General features: G+C 34.0%; 3 protein-coding genes across 3 annotated transcripts; 2 read left to right on the top strand and 1 right to left on the bottom strand.

Moving 5' to 3' along the window:
* The first annotated feature begins 2736 nt into the window (after window positions 1–2736).
* LOC124899361 lies at window positions 2737–5540 on the top strand. The gene is made up of 3 exons (XM_047414067.1): window positions 2737–2812; window positions 3907–4676; window positions 5182–5540. Exons 2-3 carry the CDS (start codon window positions 3981–3983, stop codon window positions 5305–5307), a joined length of 822 nt encoding a protein of 273 aa, XP_047270023.1. The 5' UTR covers window positions 2737–2812; window positions 3907–3980; the 3' UTR covers window positions 5308–5540.
* Window positions 5541–5596: 56 nt separating this feature from the next.
* LOC107873846 lies at window positions 5597–8939 on the top strand. Its single transcript, XM_016720781.2, has 6 exons — window positions 5597–6813; window positions 6899–7202; window positions 7503–7668; window positions 8067–8178; window positions 8336–8608; window positions 8712–8939. The coding sequence occupies exons 1-5, from the start codon at window positions 6584–6586 to the stop codon at window positions 8448–8450; spliced, it is 927 nt and encodes a 308-aa protein (XP_016576267.2). The 5' UTR covers window positions 5597–6583; the 3' UTR covers window positions 8451–8608; window positions 8712–8939.
* A 1145-nt stretch (window positions 8940–10084) lies between these two features.
* On the bottom strand, window positions 10085–15618 carry LOC107875621 (histone H2B.11). Its single transcript, XM_016722405.2, has one exon. The coding sequence runs from the start codon at window positions 11116–11118 to the stop codon at window positions 10300–10302; it is 819 nt and encodes a 272-aa protein (XP_016577891.2). The 5' UTR covers window positions 11119–15618; the 3' UTR covers window positions 10085–10299.
* Window positions 15619–18841: the final 3223 nt, after the last annotated feature.

The raw sequence follows: 18841 nt of genomic DNA, 5'->3' as shown, positions 1-18841 counted from the left end.
TCATGGCCACCCTTTGATCGAGATAGCCTCGAATTAGTGTCGTAATATTTTTAATAGGTCCAAAATGTACTTTTTATTAAATTTATATATTTAGTTTGTTGTCATGGAATCTCAAATAAGTTTTAAGGGTCTATTTGAAGTTTTGGATAATTTTAGACTATTAATTAAATCAGTGAGTAATTAGATTAAATCCACAAACTCATAAACTACCCTATAAGTATAACACATGACCTGCATTAAGTTATTTAAAACAATTATAAATAACAACGACAGTAACAAAAGAGGGGTTCATTGGAGAGTTTGAGTTGTACAGACTAGTAGAAATTGAAAAGGAAGAGCACTCCAGGTAAACCAATTCTCCAAAATTTTGTTTGCATAATTAATATAGTGAATAATTTTCTCACGGGATACTATATTTTGGAGGAAAAACATTGAAAACTATTACTGTTTTGTGTGAATTGATTTAACAAACATTGTGCAATCATTTAATTAACAAATACCAATGATTGGCTTGTAGAAAATAAGTTAGGCTGTATGTTAGCCATTTTGTTAGATTCGTACTCTTATAGGAATTATGTATTTGAACAGATTCTGACCATTCAGAAGCTTTACATAAGGAAAAGTTTATTGATTGATGCTTGGCTTCAGTTTGAGGCAAGTTGAGACTTTCTAAGACTCTTTTTCAAAGTGTTTGTTTGTTAGTTATGTGTAATGGGAGTAATGGAAAATGGGGGTTCCGTATAGGTGATTGTGACGAGCATCTATGTGGGCACTGGTGTTGTTTGAGGAGATAAAATAAGTTAATTATATGTTTTGAACTGTGTTTTCTCAATTTGTTGGCTCAATGGATTGATATGTTATGGTAAATAAATTGTGGAAAAAGTTAGCTAATGAGAACACTCATTTATATAGTTGAGTTGACTTGGAAATTGATGTCTGGTCTGATTTAAGACACAAAGTGCTTTGCTCGACTTTATTGATGATTTGGGGTCGGAGTTGCATGCATGTACATCATGCATTGCATTTCATATGGAATCGGAGTGCACGTCTGCACAATATTATACATATTTATTGGGATCGGAGTGCACGCCTGCACAATATTATACATATTTATTGAGATTGGAGTGCACGCCTGCACAGTATATTTATTGATATCGGAGTACACACCTGCACAATATATCTATTGGGATTGAAGTGCACACCTACACAATATATTTATTGAGATCGGAGTGCACGTCTGCACAATATATTTATTGGAATCAGAGTGCATGCCTGCACAGTACATGAACCTTGTGAGTCCCCCATGGGTCCTGACCTTGAAATCATTGCTTTGTAGGTGTGTACACATCATATGCATTGCATCGAATTGCATTGATTCATTTGGTTCAGACTGGTTAAAGTGTATTTGTTGGCCTTGCACTTATTGTATATGAGTTATTTATTTCATTGGATTGAAAAATTATTGGATTGTGTTATGATATCCTTATGACTGTTAAACTTGATTATTCAGTTAGATTAAGATGGTTTTCCTGAGTGGAGGTTGTATGTTTGTTTTCACATAATTTACGTGGTGTCACTCGTCATCACTTTGAATTAAGGTCGGTCGACGATGCTTGCTGAGTACACGTTATTCCGTACTCACTCTTATTTTTTTCTGCACCCTATGTGCAGGTACAGATCTGACTACCTTCGGATATCGATCCCTGTGGTTCCTTCTTTGCTAGCATCGTTGGAGATTCGAGGTAGCTGCTACTGGCTTTAGAGACTACTGAAATCTCCTTCAGCCTTGTCCTTATGCATTTTTCGTATTTTGAAAGACTCAAACTTCCTTTTAGTTTTGTATTTAGTGGCTTGTATTAGTGACCTCCAGACCTGGAATTATCTATGATTTGATTTTACTAGTCTATTAATCTACTTATGAGATTATTCGGAATTGGTTATGTTCTTATTTTCTTCCGCTTCTATGCGTTTCAGATGTTGTTCTTGGAATTAGGTATTTGGTTTACCTATCACGGAGGGTGGAATAAGTGTCATCACGGTCCCGAATTTGAGTCGTGACATTGATACTAATACAATCAAACCTCTTTACAACAATCATACATTTTGTGAAATCAATATATTTTGCTATAATAATTTTAAAAAAAATTGAAACAAACTGGCTATTGTATCGTTAGTTTGATACTTGTCCACTATTTACTTGTCATACATGTTAAAAAATAATAACTAATAGAAATAATTTTATCACATCGAAAAATATATTGGTAATGAATACTCTCTCCGTTTTCAAAAGAGTGACCTACTTTTCTTTTTAATCTGTTTTAAAAAAAATGATCCATTTCCTTTTAAAACAACTTATTAATTTTAACTTTCCGCATGATATATTTAAGACTAAAAGATTAAAAAATATTTTGGTATATTTGACATATCTTTAATTTAAAACTACGAGATTCAATAGTCTTTTTATTTTTTTAAATACCGTAAGTCAAATTAGGTCATTCTTTGATTAAAATGGATAGAATAGTATTTAATATAAAAACAAAAATAAAAAAATTATTTATTAGTAAATTTTTTAAAGTGCGGAGTTGAATATCTATTTTTAGTAGAGAAAAAGTGGGAAAACAAAAAAGTTGATTTTATGGTGGCGCCAAAGACGCAAAACGACGCCGCGTGAAGTCGGGGGTTACCGTTAAATTCAAGTGAGCTGAAGCAATGTGAAACAAAATATTCTCTCTCACAATTAACTTCAACCTATTGAAATCCTTTTTCTCTTTTGAGGTTAGTGAGTTTTGATGCCAAGAATCTTAGCTTAGAGGTAAGTATGTATATATTTTCATTTTGGCTATTTTTGCTTATTCAGTATCGTGTTCTCTCTGTTATTATTTTGCTGCTTTCGAATTTGGGTAATTAACCATTGTTTAATTTTGTTTGCAACAGTTTTATTGTGTTCGTTCTTTATTGTATATTTGTAGAAACTTGGTTATGCCAGATTTTTCACTTGTGCTGTGTTAATTTACTCGGACTATATATGAGCCACATTTATTCTTTATATTTTGAATCAATGCTTTTAGTTGATTTTAATTTATTTATTTTTTCTACTTTACTGGTTTGGTAGATGGTAAACATGTAGATATTGGGTGAGAATAATTTACCTTTTCTTACAAGTACCTGAGCTAGATTGCGCGTGCTAACTCTCACCAGCACAATTGCATAGTAATTCTATCCATCACCTAGCATTTTGCCTTCACTGAAATTTAAAAGGTCTCGTGATTCTCAACCATTTCATTGACCACTAGACCGTGTATTGGGGTGCAATTTGCCATTTTTTTTGGCTGAACTAATTCAACAAATCGAAAATTTCAATTTTACTTTCACCTTTTATGGTTGTCAGAGAATGCTTTTTCTTTTTTCTTTAGGGACCTCTTTTCCAAACAAAAGAAGTGTGTTCTTTGGAATTTTTGTTAGGAGTTTTAGTCAGTTGTCTTGTTTATATGGTGATTAATTTAAACATTGTTTGATTCGATGGGTGTTGATAAATTTTCGTTGGATCATAATTCATTACAGATACTGCAGTGATTCAAGTGGCTGTTTTCTTTTCATCTCCTTATTACTATAATGTATGTAGATTTTGTTGCATGCTATAGGATCAGTTCCTCCTGTAGCTTCTTGTATTTGTCTGGTGGGTCCAGGAGATACCAATATTTTATATGTTTAAGAATTTATACAATTGAATGTGTTGAAAGATTGGTTTTTGGTATATTATGGGATCTTCGCGCTATTAGCGAGCGGTTTTACTGTTTACTTTTTTCTAACCGGTATAGATAGATCATGTACGATTATACATATACTTTACATTCGCCCGGCTATTTTTAGTTTAATCAATGTATGCATTTGGCTCTTTCTTTATAGACTGGCAGTTTCCAGTATCAAGGCGACAGAGTAAACAAGATAGGGTGAGCATCCAGATATCCACTTCCCTGCAAATGTGGCGAAATCTTGAGGGTGAGCTTGGGGTGAGTAATTCTCATGCTCGTTATGGAGAAAGGAAAATACAACAGAGGACTGAAATTGAGAACTTAAACAGCACAGGCCCATTTTTATTGTATGATCAGGGAATTGTCAGGGGCAATGCTACCTTTGAAGGTGCCAATGAGGCTTGTAATGGACGTGCAACGTCTCAAAGCCAGAACGTGTTGGAAAATGAATCCGAGGATAACCGCAGTATTCTCTCAGATCAATCTAGTGATCTTGGGGAAATTGAACGCGAGAGAGTGAGGCTGGTTTTTCAGGAGTGGGTAGGCACTGATGTAAAAGACCACTCACAATCATTGAGTGTCTCACATAAGAACAACTGCTCGGGGGCACCGTGGTTAGGGGAAAATGAACGAGAAAGGGTGAGAATCATAAGAGAGTGGGTGAAAATCAATATCCAGCAAAGCGACGTGGGTTCTGCAAGAGATGAAGGCACTACTGATATCGGTTCTCAATTCGAACAAGTGCGTGATGGATTTTTGGTCAATCACTCTGAAAATGGAGAGAGAAAACCCGTGCGTATATTTTGCGGCAGAAAAGCTCTTCTTGATTTGCTGATGAAGTTTCGAATGGAAATGAAAAGAGAAATTCAGTGTTTATTGGAATGTAAGCCTGTATCAAACTTCACATACCGCAACCGGATTCAGGTAAGATTTGATGATTTTGTATATCCTATCAAATTCTCTTCTAGGATATGCTAATATGCACTTCTATAAGATAGATTAACTGAAAGGATGAAGGAGAGATAGATTGAAAACTAGACACATTCAGTGAGACTAACAGAATTTGTTTAATTTTTTGAAGAAGAGAAAGAGCAAGATCTTAAATGATTCTACTGGTCATAACAATATACAAGTTCAAAATATGCCTATATCTTCTCCATATATGGAAATTTTACCAGTATCATGTCCAATCACATAATTATTTTCTGGCATGCTTTATTAGGCATGGCAATCAAGGATTATAATATAGACATACAAAATATTAATTAATTCACGTTCTTTGATTGATCAACCTTTCACATGTCTTCAATATTATCATTGAAATTCGGATTACGTAAAATCATTTACCTGTCGTCCAGCTTCTCTGGATTACATCTCTAAATTATGTGCAACATCTGGCTTTTCCTGATAGTGTAAAATCTTCTCTTAGTCATTGCTCAGGAGTAGATTTCTGCGGAATGAAAGATTGATGACCAGTGATAGAAGAACTACATCAGATGCCACAAATGAACTGGGCTTACTGAGACAAAATCATACAGTATCTGCTTTAAGGTAAATTTCTTTGAAAAGCTTCGCTTTTGGTTGATCTTTGAATGGATAATACCTGCTTCAAATGCAGCTTGATTTCTCTCTTTTGCTTTGTTATAATAATTTGAACCTTAGTCTACCGATTCTCAGTAGAAACTGATTGGTGTAGTGTTTTTCTTTGTTACTTTTATTTTGGTAAATTTACGTGGACATTGGTATCCCCTTGGAGGGTAAAAAGGGCAGCCTGGTGCACTAAACCTCCCACTATGCGCAGCGTCCGAGGAAGGCACTAGAGGTATCCCCCTGGAGGGTAACCTTTAAAAAAAAAAAAAGAAGTGGACACTGGCTTGTGTTTGGTTGAAGTTCATTAACCAATTTTGCGATAAAAATGCTTCTACCTTGATTTATTTTCTTTTGCTTTGTCGAAGAATATGACATTTGTCGCTTTTTCTCAACGTAGTGTATATTTCTTCTTGGTTTCTCTTGCGTCCACTACTTCCATGGTAAACTCTCGGAGTTTATTTTTCCTCTCATCAGCCAAACATGGTAGTTCTTTGTACAAAAGTCATGTCATATGTTAAACCTATCTGTGGAACAGGAAGGAGATTTTATCCAGATTGATCAATAATGCTCGTGGTTCTGCAAAAGATGTGCAGCTGAATGCCTCTTCTAAAGATGACCTGAATCATCACCGAAGTGAACAGTCTCAATCAAATACTGAACAAGAGATAATTGATGACTCCTATGATCACTCTGAACTTAATAATGAAGAGAGGGAGACCGATGGATCTCATGTAGTAGGGAACTCAGAAAGCATTACATCTGAGCATGTAAACCAGCAAAATTCAGTTAATCAAATCGCCGAACATTCAGATCAAATCGGAGGAAAGGAGGATATTGAGCAAGAGACATCACATTTTGAATTTATTTTCAGTGTACCCGAAAGAGACAGTAATGCCATTAGGAACTTGACGGAGAATGATGCAGCTGATGAAAGTGGTTCTCGTTGGCATGTACCAGAAGACCACGAACCCTTTCATGATAATGATGCACCAAGAAATGAGGCAAGTGATACTCGTGAAGTATATGGTCATTCTCATGGTTTGATAAGAAGTAGTTTCGAGGATTATGAGTGGCAAGTTTTATCAGCTCTGGCAGCAGATCCACAGGTCGTGCTCAGAGACCATGAGGAAAGCAACTTGCAACAATCAGAAGAGCCTGATGAACTGCTTATCGAACATGGTGAAAGTGAGCTACTATCTCCTTGTGAACACAATGAAACGCCAGCTGATACCACAGAAGACATGGGCAGAAGTTGGCAGGAAGGTGCTACGAACCATTGGTACCCAGACAGTTCGGAAAATGCTACTGAAGAACAAATCTATGAGCAGGAACAACATGAGGATTGGCAGAGTAATGATTGGCTAGATATGCCTTCTGGTCAGAATGCTGGATCCATGAGAAGGGTTGATTCATTTTATATGCCTGATGATGATAGTTCTTACAATATTGAACTTCGAGAACTTCTAAGCAGGTAAAGGACTCTCGTTACGGCAGGATTATGCATTTTCTATGAAAATTGAAGGTCAGGTGATTTGACTGATTCTTTAATGTTGTAGGAGGCGTGTCTCTAATCTGCTTCAAAGTGATTTCCGCGAAAGTCTAGACCAGCTAATACAATCTTATGTCGGAAGGCAAGGTCAGGCGTCTGACTGGTATATGGATGCAACGCCATCATCCCCTGGTGATACGGAACACGAGCTGCTTCAAGAATATGCCAATCAAGATGGGCCTGAGATAAATAGTGAATCTAATCCCTTTCCCATGACTTCACTACATGTGGCACCCTCTCAGCCACTTTGGCACCTGGATCCGGACGATGAAAATTTGCCTCTCCAAAATCCGTGGCAGTACATGGGAACAGTAAGCTCACCTTTATATACTTGAAGTTAGTTAGAGAAGTGGCTCACAGGGACAGGTTAAATTTGCAAATTGAAAATGAGTTCCTTATTCTTTCTTATATTAGAATACCATGCATGCTTTGAGACAAGCTGGATTATATTTTTTTTTTAATAGGGATATTTCCCCTTTTAAACATGTATATGTACAATTCATTGACTAGGAACTTCTGGGCTTAATTGACCTAAGGCTATGAACTCCTTTTCTTTCTTCATAGTGTAACTAAATTTTAAACGAAATGCATACTCATTTGACCTACTGCAGGATTGGGAAATCATACATGAGTTGAGGAATGACATGGCTAGGCTTCATCAGAGGATGGACTATATGCAAAGGATGTTACAAAAGTGCATGGAAATGCAAGTTGAGCTGCAACGTACGGTTCATCAAGATGTTTCTGCAGCCTTAAATCGATATGCTTGTTCAACAGGTTAGATTTCACATCAAAATGAGTTCTTGTATCAATATTATATTCCCTCTGTCCCAATTTATATGACTACCTTTTCTTTTTAGTCAGTCCCTAAAAGAATAATATATTTCTACATTAGTAACAAATTAACTTTAAAATATCCATTTTAAAATGATTTACAGCCACAAAATATCTACTAAAATTTCAAAAGTCTTTCATTCTTTCTTGAACTCCGTGCCGAGTCAAGCTATACCTCACATAAATTGGGACGGAGAGAGTAATTATTTTCCGTTCATTGAAATGGAGATGACTTTAGAATACTTTGTTTCTATACCTAATTGTGAGCATATTGCACACTTCCTTGCACCCAAAGTTCCTCCTCCCTTTCTAATGATAAAGTCTCATTTTATATTGATCAGATATTGATGCATGTGAGGACAGTGTGCTGAATGATGAATCCAAATGGGACAAAGTGAGAAAGGGGATTTGTTGCTTGTGTTGTAATAGCAGCATAGATGCCTTACTGTATAGGTAAACTATAAATGAACATCCTTTCTCAAGCATCGATCGCTGATTCTCTTTTGAGCAGTACTAGTCTTATGGACTCCTCATCCTTTCCTTTTACCGTTCTTTTGGGGATGTTTGAATTGGTAAGCTTAAGGTAAATATACATTTTAAATTGATGTAGGTGTGGACATATGTGCACATGTTTACAATGTGCAGAAAAGTTGTTCCAGTTGCAGGGCAAATGTCCAATATGCCGGGCACCAGTAATTGAGGTTATCCGAGCTTTTTCTCTATAGTAAAGCTGGTGCAGTTTTGGGTGTGGGCACATACTCAATGTACCCTCAGGCACCAGCAATTGATCGGTGGTTCGAGCCTTTTTTGTACGTAGCTAGTAGAAAACTAGAAATATGACATTGCTTCGATACATGCAGCCTTGCTTCTTTAGTTTGTCTGGGTAAGTCGTCTTTCCCTATGTGACAATCCTTTTTTTTTTTTTTTTTTGATGATGTTTAATTTGGCCTTCATATTTTCATTAACATATAGACCTTGATTTGCAGATGGTATGCATGCTTCATTTTGTCAATAGTGTGTGTATATATATTCATGCAGTGTGCTGTGGGTAGACTTGTACAGGAGCAGTGTGTTGATTATATGCGTGGAGACTAATTTTGTACAGAGAAGGATAGATAAAATGCATGTTATTATGCCTTCCTACCATATGTAAATTATTAAGTGATGAATATATATTCATCTGTTTATATCTTTTCTCTGATGGATTTACTCAATTTCATCTTTGTACAACGTGAAATGTGTTACTCCTTCCTAATTTGATTTCTCATTTTACTTAATTTTCATTTTTATTCTTTGGGATACTATGATAAGCTAGTCATATTATTAATTATTTTTCTTAATCAATAGACTTCTTCTGGTCCTTTCATGTTGTTGGTTGGTAAGTATAGAAAGCTAGATTTTTAATTATTATTCAAGCTCAAATTGAGTAATACTTGGTAGTTTCATAAGGAGACAAGGGGGGTTGGTGAGTAATCAATGGTAACATGATTTTGTAAGCTTATACTAAGTAGGCGTTTGGCAGTAGATTTTAGATATTTTTATATTCATGAGGCTAAAATTCAAGAAAAAGTTGCATGTGTTTGATTATATTTTTTATAAAACAATATTTAATCTTTTAATGTACTTCGACACAAGTTCAAAAGTCTTACAATTGAGTTGTTGCAACCGGATTATAGTAAAAAGTGAGTTGCAAAACAAATTATAATAAATTTGACTAGAACTTCAAATTTGAAGTTACATTCTTTTTATATTATCAAATGAAGTAATATAAATTATTTTGACAAAAGAGCTTTCCTTTCCAATTTGTTAATTTAAGTTTTAGTTGACAAAAGATTTAAGTAAACCTTTTCTTTACAGTCACTTGGATATTTTGTCAGTGTTAATTAAAGAGTCGGCCAAAAAATGAACGAACTTGGAGCGAAAATAAAACAAATAAATTGAAACCGTGAAAAAAACTTTGGTCAAACGCATCCTAAAATCTCAAATACATAAATTTCAAATTTCAAATTCTAAAATCACCATCTTAATAAGCAGCATCGAGATACAGATGTGATGACGTGTCGAGAGAGCCACATGTCAACACGCTTGGATGAAACACGTGCCAACTGTACCAAATTAGTTTAAACATTTTACCCACGAAGCTTAAAATGCACAATCCTCAAGACTCGTGTCAACAGTACCACATTAGTTTAAACATTTTACTGACGAAGGTTAACAAAATGCAGTGTCCATAAGGTGTTCCACGACTCCACATTAAGAAACTAACGGCATTTCAGTACGAGCTATATGTTAGCTATTATATTGTGTTAAGAGAAATTGCTATTTATTAGGATGAAGCATTGTTATACTAATTAAGACGTTATAATAAAGAGAGTATATACACAACACATGAGATAATAGTAGTACCAAAAACATCTAATACATCCTATCCGCATCGCCAGCATATGTACACAGCGACTTCACATGCATGCAAATATGAAAAGATCACAAAAACGAGCATGAATTTGCATGCACCGAGTTAGTTCCCACATTAAGAACCTAGAAAACGATAGGTTAAACAAAGCTAACAAACAATTAGGCCTTGGACTTGGACTTTCCAACACTTGATACATAGTTGGCAACAGCTTTTGTCCCTTCAGCAATTGCATGCTTCCCTAGCTCCCCTGGCAACACCAACTTCACCGCATCTTGAATATCCACCGATGCTAACGTTGCCCGGCCAACGTACTTCGCGAGGATCGCCGCCTCATTGGCGATCCTCTCGAACATATCACCCATAAGATTGTTCAAAATAGTCATAGCTTTTGATGAAATTCCCATGTCTGGGTGAACTTGCTTCATCACCTTATACACGTAGGTTCTATACCCTTCACTGGGTCCCACTCCCCCTCCCACTTTCGCCCTCTTCTTCTTCCTCTTTTCTCCTTCCGCTTTATGGGCCGGGCCGGGTTTCCTTTTCTGGGCTTGGGCCTTCTTTTGAACCGCTTCGATTTGCGGAGGCGTTGGCATCTCTTCCGGCTCGTCAGCTGGTTGAGTTTCATCTTCATCTACTTGCTGAGGTTGTTGCTTCTCTTGTTCCTTCCGGGTCGGGTCGAATATCTCTTGTGCCTCCCGGGTGGGTTTGGGTTTCTTTTGTTGGCCCTTTTTCTTCTCGGGTTGTGTTGTGGATTTTTCTTCAATAATAACAGTTCTCTTAGGTGTTGGTTCTTCAGTGGGTGGTGGAGTTAGTATTTCGAAGGATTGATTTTCTTCATGTTGACTTTGAGTCAAAGTTTGACTTCCAGTCTCCGTTTCGGCAGCTACCGGAGTTACGACGAAGGAGACCGTTTCCTCCACCACTTTCCGGGCGGTGACCACCGTAGCACGAGCCCTACCACGTCTCTTTGGTGCCATGTTCGAAGATAATTATTTTTCTGTCTCTCTTTGCTCTTTCTTTTGTTTTTGTTTTGGTGATAATGTGTGTTGGAGCGGCTAAGGTATATAAAGCGGTGGATTTTAAGCTTTTTCACTGTGGTGAGTTGCTAGGAGAGTGACAAGTGGAAGACAGGTGTTGAAATACTGGAAGTTAACAGGATACGTGGGGGGTAAAAATGAAGAGTGAAGAGTAAAGAGGATTCTGGAGGAGGCTTCAGAATTCTTGCTCAATTTTTATTTGCTCAAAATGAAGAGTGACACAAGCCTGTTAATTTTATCGAACAGGTCCAGGTTCGAAATTTGCTGACAATCTATTTTGGTATTGGAGACTCCAAATTCTGTATTCGCATCTACAGTCATCTATATTCATAGGTACGATTAGCATGTATATATTCTACTAGTCTAGGAGCAATTTTGTCATGAGTTTTTTGTACTAAAAATTTCTTCTTTTCTCGAGTTTAGTATTTACTTAACATCCGAAGACTCTGAATACTGAATTCACCGCTGACCATATGCAGGCACACATTGTATTGAGCCATAATGGTGACACGATTAAGTTTATAAGTATATAAAATGTACTGTATCAATATATACATCGAATGATTTCTGCATTTCGTTACATTTTCAATTGTATGATCGGTTAATATAATTAATGGAGAAATTCCCTCAATACAGTCTACAAATCATATCTTCCCTTTCCAAATTAGTTCATGACAGATGAGTCATGAGCTTAGTTCAATCGCAGCTGGAACACTATTAATCTTTCGCAATACACTGTTTATTTTTTTTAGTTGTTTTCTTATAATACAGGCTTTTCCTAAGTACTGTTGTTGTTGATGGGTCAAGGTCATTGACAATAGAATACAAAGGAATAAGGTGATTGACAATAGAATACAAAGGAATTCTACTGTTTCCTGGTATACCAACGAGTTGTTTATCACAAAAAAGTACTTTATTCATTGTATTTCTAAAAAAATGTATTATCCTCGTTTGGATGTTACTGTTGTTGTTAATGGAGTTGAAGGTCATTGACAATAGAATACAAAGAATAAGGTCATTGACAATATAATACAAAGGAATTCTACTGCTTCCTGGTATACTGGTGAGTCCAATGAGTTATTTATCGCAAAAAAAGTACTTTATTCATTGTATTTCTAAAAAAATGTATTATACTCGTTTGGATGTTTCGAGTCCTGTCTTAAAATACACTTTTTTTATTTGCTTCTTGCATGTCATCTTTGTGAATATATGTGGGAAAATTACACTATAAATCAGAAGCATCTCAATAAAATTAATGGCCTAAAACTAAATTTTAATCGGTTTTACATGTATAAAGATACATAAAAAAAATATTACTCTAATAATTTAGAGTTGTCTTATTTGTTTTTACATAATAGTTGTTTCGATGTAAATTTTTTAAAAGTCACTTAACCTTTAACTTCACATATTAATAATATGATTATTAATTATTAATAAAAGTAGGAATTAATTCTTGTTAATAAGATGTTAGCTATTTGTTTGCAATGTATTAACTTGGACATTGTTATTAAAATTTTATTTATTAATATAAAGTTTAAGTTGTTTAGTTCAAAGTTCTAAAATATTTCTTTAAAAAATGATTTTTTTTTATTACTATTACTATTATTATTATTTAGATATTCTTTAAAAATTTATTTCACGATCTTCATTATTATTTCAAGTGAAGTAGAAATTATAGAGTTTAGTATTAAAAGTTTTGAGGCCTCAAAATTTTGGGGGTCTAAAGCAACGGCTTTACTAGCTTTACTCTTGAGCCACCCTTACTATAAATTAATTTTTGATTATAAAATAAATACTAAATTTCCTTAACTTTTGATGTGTTTATCTTTTATCTTTTATATTCTCTCGATAAAATTATTGACTCTACCACCTAATACGATAGGATTGTACTAACAAGTCGTATGATCGATTTTACATGATTGTCTATGCTTTAATTACTCAAGTTGCTTATGATATATCGTCACATCCTTAATTGGTCCACAAAAAAGTAGTTAGGAGGTGAGACATTGGACAGGTCGCTTGTTATCTAAATAAAGATTTCCTAGGTTGAATCGTTTAAGCCTCGAACACTATATACAAACTAGAATCATTAAATTTAGTGTACAATTGTATGTTAATGATACCAAAATGAATGCGTATAGATAGAAAAATTCTGCCTCGTTGAGTCTATTTTTTCTACCTGGTGATAATGAACTTATAGCGGACCATACTACCATAGGAGAATATGGACACACCCAAAGAACACTTATTGGCCCAATAGTACAATCAATAACTCTTCCCCAGTATAAGTTTATATTTTCACATCCTAGTATTTCAGAAGTTATATCTTATGCTCTTGAAGAACATATATCTTGTTAGACATAAGTTCGATTTCTAAGACAAAAATTAAAGACAAATCTATTTGTAAACCAAAAATTAAAGACCAGTTCATTTGAAGGACAAATCGTGTAATTAAATGTGAATACTCGCCATTCCTTTTAAAATTGATTAGTTCAGCTTACTTCAACTAAGTTACTGCTTCCGTCTTACTTTTAAACATTATATACGTTGCTAATCCTATTTGGTAATGAATTAGTAATGGATTATAGAAAAAACTCTACTAGCTTTGAGCTATTTAAGGGATTGGTTAATTTTGAAATTTATAGCTAATTCCAATATTTCCTTGCAGTGAGAATTTACAATTTTCATTTACGAGCTCGCGTCATAATATAATTCATGCGTGTTAAACTTGTCAATTTATCGTAATTGATTAGTTAATGTTATTAATCTTACTCATTGTTAAGATTTTCGATGGAAATGTTGTTAGCTAGGGAACCAATAGTTTGAAGAATATATATATATATAGTCCTTTAATTTCTCAACACAAATCATCTGAAATTTATTTAAAATAATTAGTTGATGATTCGATTGTCAAAAAGGGCGTAACCTAGTGTGTGTTTGGCACCAAGAAAACCGTTTTCTTTTAATTTATTTTCTGGAATTGAAAAGTAATAATAAGAAAAAGATATTCTCCAATAACATTTTAGGTAAACCTATGGGTTAAGGTGAAAGTGGCGGAGATGGAAGCTATGAGTGAGGACATGATATATCGAAAGGTGGAAAGAGAAAATTAGATAGATATTCTATACTTTTTACGCGAAAATCATATTTCTCATTTTGAAAGGACGTATCTCCTACCAAAAATGTTTTGCAGAAAATTTTCATCAATCAAACCAAAAAAAAGAAATTACAAATATTTTTTGGGGGAAAGTTTTCCCTCCATATCAACCACATCTAGCCCATTCAAAATTTTGGCCAATAATTGCTATTGAACTCTCTTTTTAATTTCAATATATTGTTTTAATCGATACAATTTACTTATGAGATTTTGCTCTGACGATTAATACATTCCACTCAAATTTTAAGGTTTATAAGTTTGAACTTTGTCATCGAAGATTTAATTCCTATCGTAATATAATAGGTGAAATACTCACACTTGAATAATTTGATCCATTTTACTAATTAGTAGATTCATATGATTTATGAGCATTTTCAACAATCAAAACTACGAGCTCTATCATTAACCAATAGTGAAAACATAAAAATTCATACCTATCTCGCAAGAGAACCTTAGTTCGCACAATAATTATTTCAGAATAAAAATATTTTTTGCACAATGCATTCAGAGTAAAAAGGAAACATTTAATGCAAACTTTTTATACATATGGACTATATATTCCATGATTTCGACACATCATTTTATTCATCACCTAGCTATATCTCTCTATATATTTATTCTATAATCGACAGAGAATATAACGTGAATAAGGAACTTATCAACCCTAAAAATCAAGGGCTATAATATGTCTTACGATTCACATGAAATTAACTTATACACATATATAACTAATTTAATTGCTTGTAGTTAACTCATGAGAAGTCTTTTCTTAACAGCCATACCTCGAGAAATTTCATTGCATGATACGAAGAACTTCTCCAACTCTTCATTTCCACTAACCTCAAAAAATTCGAACCGTGAAAACTTCCTCTTACGAAGCAGTAATTTCTTCGGTGCTGGTGGAGGGCAGCTTCCAGCTATCGGAATCTTGTTTTTCCGACATGTTGGAGTACGACACAACTCTTGATGATCATCAATATTATGCCTAGAAGTAGTACTATTTTCTAGTACTAATACGTTTGTTTCTAATATTTCGACTGAATTATTACCTCCATGATGTCCTTTGGGGAAAAATTGATCTAAAATTTGAGGGTCTGACATGAAGTTTAATAAGGGATTTTTTTGGCAATGGAATATTGGTATAGATGAAAATGATAAAAGTAGCTAGGTTGTTGAAAAATAGATGTAGATGGAAAAAGAGGGTGTTGATTCAATTTTTTGTCCTTTTATTTTCTTTCTTATCTTGTTAAGGAAATTACGTCTTCTTGTTTCTAATAAATTAATATTCGTTCCGTTTTCCTTCTGTAGTCTGTTTCATTAAATAGTGTCCATTTATTGTCTATATTCACAGTGCTTTCAACTTAATAGTATACGACGGGCAGTATTATTATATATCTCTATTTAATTATTTGGTATTCAAAATTCGTCCAAACACCATTAGTAACATAGTATCTCCATTAATTTCCTTTTTCTCTTACCCCTCCTTCAATATGTAATTGTCTGATTAATTAGGATTTATATTAATATTGTTCATTAACGACGGTAAAATGTTTTTTTATAAAAAAAGTTTTTTGTTTTGTAGCTTACTTGTACTTGTGACTTGTATTTAAATGTGAAGGAATTTCAGTCATTTCACTATATCCTACAAAACAACACAATTTTCATGTTAATATCATTTAGCTATGGATTAGAAGAAAATTTAGTCAGCTAGCCTAGGAGTTATTTAGCACCAAATTAAATTACTTGCAGGTTACCAACAAATCCCTTAGCTAATTCATGTGTCTAGTAGTGAATTAGTTATACTAACTTTATTATATTTTTATTGAGATTATATATATTGCACACCCTTAAAATTCAATTATTTGAAAGTTATATATATTGATTGGATCAACACTGTATCCTACTATACTTGCCTTAGATTTAGACATTCGTAAGCATATAGAAACAAACAAAGACAAATAGCTAATTCAATTTGAAAAATGCAGTAACGTGATGATTATGTTTACTATCCTTACACGAAATTAAGAGAGTCAGTCGTAGTTGAATGAATGAGATTCCCTACTTATAATTAATTGCTAAATTTTTTGTTATATCGTTTTAGAGAGAGAAGAGGACAGGCAGTATTTTTAGCAAGCAAATTAAATAGCGTTCTCCGTGATCTTACGGGCACCGTGGCTTTCTTATCTCTTTCTTTTTTCAGTACATTTGCCTGTCTATTTCATCTATCTCTATCTTGCAACTTGTCCTTATTAGAAGAAGAATTATAAATATATTACAATCTGCATGCATTGGATGCCATTTTGGAATTTGGAATTGTATATAGCAAATCCCACTGCATGTTGATGCTGATATAATTCACATGGAATTTTCACTACTTTCTATCCTTGTGTCTGCATCCCTCCATATGTAGCAATCAGCACTACTCATTTACTTAAATTTTAATTAGGGATAAGAAGAAGAGCTTATTCCATATTTGGTTGAGACAAAATGTATGAAATAACTCATCTCAGGATTAGTAATTCCAGAGTTATAGTGTTTTTCTTATCCCTCGAATTGTTTCCGGGATTAGTTATCCCCGGATAACTTATTTTCCAACCAATAGTGAAAAGGGGCAGTCCGGTGCACTAAAGCTACCGATATGCGCGGGGTCCGAGTAAGGGTCCCACCACAAGGGTATATCGTACACAGACTTACCTTGTATTTCTGCCAAAAGCTGTTTTCAAGACTTGAACCCGTGACCTCCTAATCACACGACAACAACTTTACCAGTTCCTCTAACCAATAGTGTTCCAAATTATTCAATATTTATGTCAATAAAATATGGTGGGTATTATATATCCCATTGGATAATTGTGGTGCAAAAGAAGGAGTTAACTTAGAACACGAAAGATAAAAGAACTTTAAATAAAATTTGGGATATTACATACTCCAGAGTTTAAATTCGATATGTTATTTTTTCTGTATCCTTAACTCGATTTAATAAAGCAGAATCTGTACTTATAAAATTAGTTCTCAACCTACTTAATAGGAGTATATTATGTGTCCTTAATAAATATAATTATCTCATTGTAAGTTGTTTAAGGTTTGAGACTAATTTATTCCATTCTACTAGTTTATTCCATGATAGAATGGAATAAACTATTGTTTAACAACGACACTTCAAATTTACATAATTTCAGGCGCACTCTGCACTATGCAAACTATACTCTGACACTTATTTATATTTTCCAAACAATACAGAAGAAGAAAATTATTCAAATTAGGTGTGTTTTTATGGCGAAAACTAATTAGTATTAATTATTTTGAAATAAACGATATCAATAAATCAGAATATTTGATCACCAAACAATCCCACAGATATTTTTTTCCTACTATACGAAAGGAATGTATGCTGGTCTGACAAGAGCTAACAATTAGGCAATTCGTCAATTTTCACGACTGGCTCTCTTATCCACAATCACTATCCAAATAATTGCATCAATTATAATAAACCATCCGTCCGTCTATCTTTACTTGTACATTATTAACTTAATACACATCTTAATAAATAATATGAATAATTTTATTATAAATAATGGGGATACGATAACTTGTTCATTCAAGTATTATTAGACATTTATTTTTAGTATATTAAACTAGTAAAGATGAACCAAAAGAGTACCTACTATTCAATAAAAAATATTCATTATGAAAATATGAGATCCTCGTAATACATATATGTCTGTATGCTACATTGTCTCATGATGTAGGTCCAGGTGCTCAGTATCCACAACGTGAGTAGTTCGAGCATCTTTATCTACGCTCCCGCAGTGCTGAGTCCTCATAATTCGAGGGCCTACTTCCTCAGATTTTCAGTTTTCTTTTAGTATTACGGACTATCATTTTCAGTTCAGTTTGAGTCAGTTAAGGGTCTGTCCTAATAGCTCTCTAGTTTTTTCTTAGTAGTAGAGGCTTGTTGGACTATAAGTTTGTTTAAAGATTATTAGTATTTGTTTAATCATTTTAGTTTTGATATGATACAATATTTATTCTGGGCTAGACTATCTTAACGTGTTAGAAAAAGTAGCAGGCTTAAACGGTTAGCTTAGAGCTACTTGTAGCCTTAAGCATCGTGTGACGTCTCAGGATGAGATTTTGGGGCATTACAATGTTATTATTGGGTTTTAGTCCATAATTAAATTACACGTTTTTATGAAATTCATCATTGTATGTGTTGAATTGTATTATCTTCATTATAAACCCTTCAATTTGCAAGTTGATTGATGTAGCCATGATGACTATATGTTTTGATTATTGTATAACCAATGCATGCTCCCCATGTGTTTGATAAAATGCCTATGTGAATGAAATAGTGCCATTATGATATGATATATGTATTCCCCATTCATGTTTAAGTAGATGCATTACAAGTGCTTGATTAAATGCCTCTATGAGTGAACTTTGGACAAGTATACATTTTTATGATTTTCAAGAGTATATTATGCTTTATTTTTCATGCTATCGAGT

The sequence above is a fragment of the Capsicum annuum genome, chromosome 6 (assembly GCF_002878395.1).
Source record: "Capsicum annuum cultivar UCD-10X-F1 chromosome 6, UCD10Xv1.1, whole genome shotgun sequence".
Classification (NCBI taxonomy): Eukaryota; Viridiplantae; Streptophyta; class Magnoliopsida; order Solanales; family Solanaceae; genus Capsicum; species Capsicum annuum.
Note: the sequence above shows the minus strand (reverse complement) of the source record. Positions and strands in the feature narration are given on the sequence as shown.

What these genes read in the sequence shown, in the direction of transcription:
- LOC124899361 (XM_047414067.1), top strand. Translation starts at nt 3,981, where the DNA reads ATGTGGCGAAATCTTGAGGGTGAGCTTGGGGTGAGTAATTCTCATGCT. An exon ending in CATACCGCAACCGGATTCAG is followed by an intron (nt 4,677 to 5,181) that starts GTAAGATTTGAT and finishes ATCTTCTCTTAG; the next exon opens with TCATTGCTCAGGAGTAGATT.
- LOC107873846 (XM_016720781.2), top strand. Translation starts at nt 6,584, where the DNA reads ATGGGCAGAAGTTGGCAGGAAGGTGCTACGAACCATTGGTACCCAGAC. An exon ending in TCGATATGCTTGTTCAACAG is followed by an intron (nt 7,669 to 8,066) that starts GTTAGATTTCAC and finishes TATATTGATCAG; the next exon opens with ATATTGATGCATGTGAGGAC. An exon ending in ATAGATGCCTTACTGTATAG is followed by an intron (nt 8,179 to 8,335) that starts GTAAACTATAAA and finishes AAATTGATGTAG; the next exon opens with GTGTGGACATATGTGCACAT.
- LOC107875621 (XM_016722405.2), bottom strand. Translation starts at nt 11,118, where the DNA reads ATGGCACCAAAGAGACGTGGTAGGGCTCGTGCTACGGTGGTCACCGCC.